Source organism: Poecilia reticulata, unplaced genomic scaffold (assembly GCF_000633615.1).
Source record: "Poecilia reticulata strain Guanapo unplaced genomic scaffold, Guppy_female_1.0+MT scaffold_155, whole genome shotgun sequence".
Lineage (NCBI taxonomy): Eukaryota > Metazoa > Chordata > Actinopteri > Cyprinodontiformes > Poeciliidae > Poecilia > Poecilia reticulata.
Genome location: NW_007615016.1, coordinates 944824 through 950206, shown reverse-complemented (window position 1 = coordinate 950206; position 5383 = coordinate 944824). Strand labels below are relative to the sequence as shown.

Here is a 5383-nt window from a genome sequence, read left to right as displayed (position 1 = left end):
GTAGAAATGTAGTGAAGTAGAAAGTACAGATACTTACTGTAAAATGTAGTGGAGTAAAAGTAGAAAGTATTCATTATTAAATCTACTTAAGTAAAGTACAGATACACAAAAACTGTACTTAAGTACAGTAACGAAGTACTTGTACTTCGTTACTTCCCACCACTGCTGATTAGTTTAAAACAAGTATTTGTGAAGCTGCTTTGACCGACAAACAGACATTTCAGGGCCGGAAACCATCAGACGTGCTTCGCTCAACGCGATTACGTCATTGCGCGCCTCTTCGAAGCGTGCTACGTCATCGGTCAGGGACGCAGAGGGGGAGTTGGTTCGTTCAGTTTGTCGGTGAAAACATAGCAGGTGAGTAACGAAGCGGATCAACGGCTTTATAACGTTTCAGTCCAGACCCAATGTGAGTATCCGGCCGTAAAGCGGACCGTTGGGCTCCGTCAGGCTCTTTACTAGCTGCTAACGCTGTTAGCCGCCTGAAGACTCGCAGTTTGTAGCAAAAATGTCCCAGACGAGCAAATGAACGAAGTCAGAAAYATGACGGATTTATTCACCAAGCGACGAATCACAGGTTATCCATAAGGTGTAATAAGTTTAACTCAATCACAATGCAGATCTCATCAGATTTAAATGGATCATTTATTGACTAAATCACGTTTAATAGCATTTTCATTAATTATCCTTCTGGCAGCCGGATTTTTGGAGAATTTAACTTTATTTYGTTTCTTCTGACCAGCTTCAGCTGATGTTAGTTTTCCATCCTAACTCTGATTTTTGGATCTCTGCGGGTTGACAGGAGAATAAAAAAGCTCATATTTGGTGCCTCAATCATCTGGACCCGTTTTTGACAAACTGTTATTTTACTTTTAGCTTTAAGAAACATTTTATGTTGCAGGAGCGTAAAATGATTCAACTAATACAAAATCAGTGGTGCTGGACTTTATCAGTAACAATTATTTTAGATAAATGTTAAGAATCATTTGTGTACCATGTCTATAACATAACGGGATATTAATCACAACCTATGTATTTAAAACAAAGTAGTTTAGACATAATTTTAATTGAAGCAAAGAAATCTGAGAAGCCACATAGTTAATCAGATATATAGTTAATCAGATACATAGTTAATCAGATACATAGTTAATCAGATACATAGTTAATCAGATACATAGTTAATCAGATTAGTCTGAACTCGGTGGAACCGGGACGATGAACAGCAGGAATTGAAAGAAATGTTTGATCATTTCTGTGACCTCAGGAGATTCGGAGGTTTTTCACTTCCTAAAACAAAACAGGCGTTTTGGAATAAAACTATTCACAACTTGAGGAAACTCACCTTTTCATTTATTCATTCCGTCAACCTTTTCCAGCGCCAACTTGGCAAAAGAGGAAGGAAGAGAATAAAACCYAGATTTTGTCCTAAAGACGGTTTTAACAAAACGTCATCGTTCAAACGAGCCGCATTCTGCACATTCACCGCTAGATGGCAGTAAAGCAACACTCTGCTGTGTTCAGTGGGATAAAACTGGAGCATCCGGGTAAAAGAAAAGCACAGAAACACGGGACTAACTCTAAATTCAAATAAAAGGAGCAAGTATTTCAAACAAATGTAGATTCTCTGGCGGTTATTTTTCTTCAAAATGTCTAAAATAACCTGAATGGCTAGAATAGCCAGACTTTAACCCCAGACTCCTGCAGAAGCAGCAGCTCTGAGGAAGTTCAGTGTTTGTGTTTATTTCCATCAGAGGAAGTTAATGAAGAACCAAGCAGAGCGTTTTCCTCTCCAGGCCACCATGAGTCAGCGGACGGAGCGGCGGGGCATCCACGTCGACCAGTCGGACCTGCTGTGCAAGAAAGGATGCGGTTACTATGGCAACGCCGCATGGCAGGGCCTGTGCTCCAAGTGCTGGCGGGAGGAGTACCAGCGGGTCCGGCAGAAGCAGATCCAGGACGACTGGGCCTTGGCGGAAAAGTAAGAGCAGCCGCCGAACATGGCCGCCGTTTGAGCTCAGTGCGCCCGGCTCAACGTTTCCCCACCGCAGGTTGCAGAGAGAGGAGGAGGAGGCGGCGTACGCCAGCAGCCACGCGGCGCGCGGCCCGGCCGCCGCAGGCCACGCCGCCGCAGGCCACGCCGCGCTCGCCCCGTTCTCAAAGTTTGAGGAGAAGAAAACCAACGAGAAAACGCGCAAAGTGACAACGGTGAAGAAGTTCTTCAGCCCTTCGTCTCGAACCGCCGCTAAGAAAGGTGCTGCTCGCTTCGTCCCGCTTCGCCTGTCTGCGTCTGAACTCTGCTGCTGATTGGATTATTGGATCCATTGGATTATTTTCACAGCGTGACACAAAGGGGGCAATAAATCTATTTTGCCAACTGATCACAGTTTAGGTGATAAATTGGTTTAGAAATATTTTATTTCTGGAAAATCTGGATTTATTTTCCACCATGAACTCTTTGGGTTGCTGTAGTTCAGGGTGACGTCATCACCCAGGCCGGCCATCTTGTTTGATAACTGTGTTTTACGGCCTAGCGTGCCGCAATAAGCAATTAATCAATGATCAATGAAAGTTAGCGGAATCATTTCCATCTGATGGTGAATATTTTTTGCTTACAGATTCAAAATTCTTTTCATTTCTGGTACGGTTGTGTTTGTTTTTATTTCTGTTCTACAGTTAATCTAAATTAGTTGATAATTTTAGTAATTGATTTATTACGATTAATCGCAACTAATGTTATTAATCGTTTCAGCCATTTACAGGAAACTCTGAAGGAGAGAAAGTGAATGATAATGAATCTCTGGTGTTTTTCTGATCAGAGCCTCCGGAGGGAAAGTCAGCGTCTCCGTCCGTCAGCCGCCGCGCCAGCTTCGACGCCGACCAGGTGTCCAAAGACTTCGTGGAGTTTTTGAAGAACCTTCACAAACCCGGCAGAGAGATCCACAAGCAGTGCCGGGCCTTCCTGGTCAGCATGTCCAGCAAGAAGGTGAGGACAGACCACTGGGCCGCCAACCGACCAACTAATCAGCCCAGATTTCACACAGATGGATGTTTGAACGTCGTTATTTCTGGTTATTATTATTTCACTGGCAGTTAAATAACACATCACATTATTATAATGGCTAAAAATTATTTTTACTAACCAGCTAAGATTACTAAGTTAGTTCACGATTCTTTGAATAATTATTAATCATGAATAATAGTGATCATCACAATTAATAGGTTCAAATCTTATCACATCAATAAAAAACTTTAAAAATAGAAATTAATTTAATGAAAAGTCTGTTTAAGGTTCTTTTAAATGGGCAGTAAGTGACTGTGTGCTTCACGTTAGCCACTAGCTATTAGCGTGACGGTATGTGTGCTTAGCGTTAGCCACTAGCTATTAGCATGACTGTGTGTGCTTAACGTTAGCCGCTAGCCATTAGTGTGACTGTATGAGTCCTTAACATTAGCCGCTAGCTATTAGCGTGACTGTGTTCTTAGCGTTAGCCACTAACTATTAGCGTGACTGTGTGTGCTTAGCGTTAGCCACTAGCTATTAGTGTGACACTCTGTGTGTTTAGCAATAGCTGCATTAGCATGACTGTGTGTTCAGCATTAGCTGTTAGAAGCTAGTGGCATGAGCCGCTAGCTATTAACGTGACTGTGTTCAGCACTAGCCTGCAGCCATTAGCTGCTAGAGTAAATATGTGTGTTCAGCATCAGCAGTTAGCTGTGAGCATGATTGTAGTTCAGCGTTAGCTGCCAGCTGTTAGCTGCTAGAATGACTGTGTGTGTGTTTAGCACTAGCAGTTAGCTGATAGCTGCATTAGCAGCTTGCTATTAGTGTGGTTGTAGTTCAGTGTTAGCTGTTAGCGGCTAGCTGCGTTAGCCACTAGCCGCTCTGTTTGCTCTGGACAGGACCTGGGAGCAGATGAGCTGTCGGAGTGCGTTCAGGATTTCTACCAGAGTTTGGCCGATCGCCTCATGAGCCACTTTAAAGGTTAGCGCAGCAACGCTACCTGGTAACTATTTTAGATGAATGAATCAGCGTGACCTGAGCCAGCCACCAGGTGGCAGCAGCAGCGTCTCACTGGGTCACTCATCAGGGTCGTCAGAGTCGGTGGATCAGGTGATGGACCAGGTGGAGAAATACATCATGACCCGCCTGTACAAGAGCGTCTTCTGCCCAGAAACCACGGACGACGAGAAGAAGGACCTGGCAACCCAAGACCGGATCAGGTCAGCTCTGCATCACTCTCAGCATCACCTTCATCAGTTCCTGTGTAACTCGTGTTTGTCTCAGGAAACTCCGTCTGAAAGTTTCTGTCTGCATTTTGTTACCCAGCAGAGTTTAAAGCTCAGGTCCGTGTTTCCACATGAGAACAGCTGCACACTGCATGTCAGCGTCCCCGGAGTGGCGCTTCAGTGGACGCAGTGTGCTGAGCCTTGTTATCCCTCAGGGGGCGCTGAGCCGTTAGCCTGACTCGGTTAGCCTCGTGTGTCTGCAGGGCGCTGCACTGGGTCACCGTCCAGATGCTGTGTGTGTCCATGGAGGAAGAAACGGCCGAAGTGTCAGAGAACGTGGTCGGAGCCATAACAGGTGAGAAACGACGATTCCATCAGTCAGCTAAATYATTATGATTATTTCTAAAACTTTACGGCTCGTTTTCCAGATATTACGGTTTACATTCCTAAACGTTCCCTCTCTGTTCCAGTTTAATGCGATGGGATTGTTTGTTGAATGGCTGTAAATCATAATGATCAGTTTTAATAAGCGGTAACCATGGCAACAGCGCTGCGACTGAAGGCAGGGAAACCTGTGGTCTGGTTGCAGACATCATCGAGATGGACTCGAAGCGCGTTCCGCGGGACAAGCTGGCCTGCATCACTCGCTGCAGCAAACACATCTTCAGCGCCATCAGGATCACCAAGAACGAGCCGGCGTCCGCCGACGACTTCCTGCCGGCGCTCATCTACATCGTGCTGAAGGCCAACCCGCCGCGGCTGCAGTCCAACATCCAGTACATCACCCGCTTCTGCAACCCCAGCCGGCTGATGACCGGAGAGGACGGATACTACTTCACCAACCTGGTCCGCTTCACTCCTCAGTCGCTTATCAAGAGAGAAACCGATTCTGTTCGGTTCAGTGAACTGAGTTCATAAGTTACAGTTCTGATTCACCCAGAACAGGATCCAGTGAAACTGTAAATAAAGTCAAATTAAATTCATGTTTGCTGCTTAGACAGATTTGCTGAGCAGATTTTCTGCCAGTCGGTCAGGAAGCCGCGGCTCGCTCGCTCGCTCGCTCGCTCGCTCCATCCATCCATCCATCCATCCATCCATCCATCCATCCATCCATCCATCCATCCATCCATCCATCCATCCATCCATCCATCCATCC

General features: G+C 45.5%; 2 protein-coding genes across 8 annotated transcripts in view; one reads left to right on the top strand and one right to left on the bottom strand.

Moving 5' to 3' along the window:
* LOC103460007 (uncharacterized) overlaps nt 1-1758 on the bottom strand; it is a 9185-nt gene extending 7427 nt beyond the window's left edge. Inside the window, exon 1 of one of the 2 annotated variants that reach the window (XM_008401962.2) lies at nt 1343-1758. The gene's annotated coding sequence lies outside the window, so the exon portion shown is untranslated. Of the gene's footprint in view, nt 1-37; nt 78-1342 lie in introns of those variants that run through there. The other variant, XM_017303054.1, reaches the window with a different exon arrangement.
* On the top strand, nt 121-5215 carry rabgef1 (RAB guanine nucleotide exchange factor (GEF) 1). Of its 6 annotated transcripts, none has more exons than XM_008401972.2 (8): nt 121-357; nt 1794-1978; nt 2049-2251; nt 2817-2983; nt 3901-3982; nt 4089-4221; nt 4491-4582; nt 4817-5215. In XM_008401972.2, exons 2-8 carry the CDS (start codon nt 1800-1802, stop codon nt 5143-5145), a joined length of 1185 nt encoding a protein of 394 aa, XP_008400194.1. In that variant the 5' UTR covers nt 121-357; nt 1794-1799; the 3' UTR covers nt 5146-5215. The 6 variants fall into 6 exon arrangements, with proteins under 6 accessions (XP_008400194.1, XP_008400190.1, XP_008400193.1 ...); XM_008401968.2 differs by having other exon boundaries at nt 1752-1978; XM_008401971.1 differs by having other exon boundaries at nt 344-409.
* The last annotated feature ends 168 nt before the right edge of the window (nt 5216-5383 follow it).

Bases quoted from the DNA above. Each gene is read 5' to 3' on its own strand.
- rabgef1 (XM_008401968.2), top strand. From the start codon at position 1,761: ATGAAGAACCAAGCAGAGCGTTTTCCTCTCCAGGCCACCATGAGTCAG. The intron at 2,984-3,900 runs GTGAGGACAGAC...TGCTCTGGACAG, and splicing joins TCAGCATGTCCAGCAAGAAG to GACCTGGGAGCAGATGAGCT. The intron at 4,583-4,816 runs GTGAGAAACGAC...GTCTGGTTGCAG, and splicing joins CGTGGTCGGAGCCATAACAG to ACATCATCGAGATGGACTCG.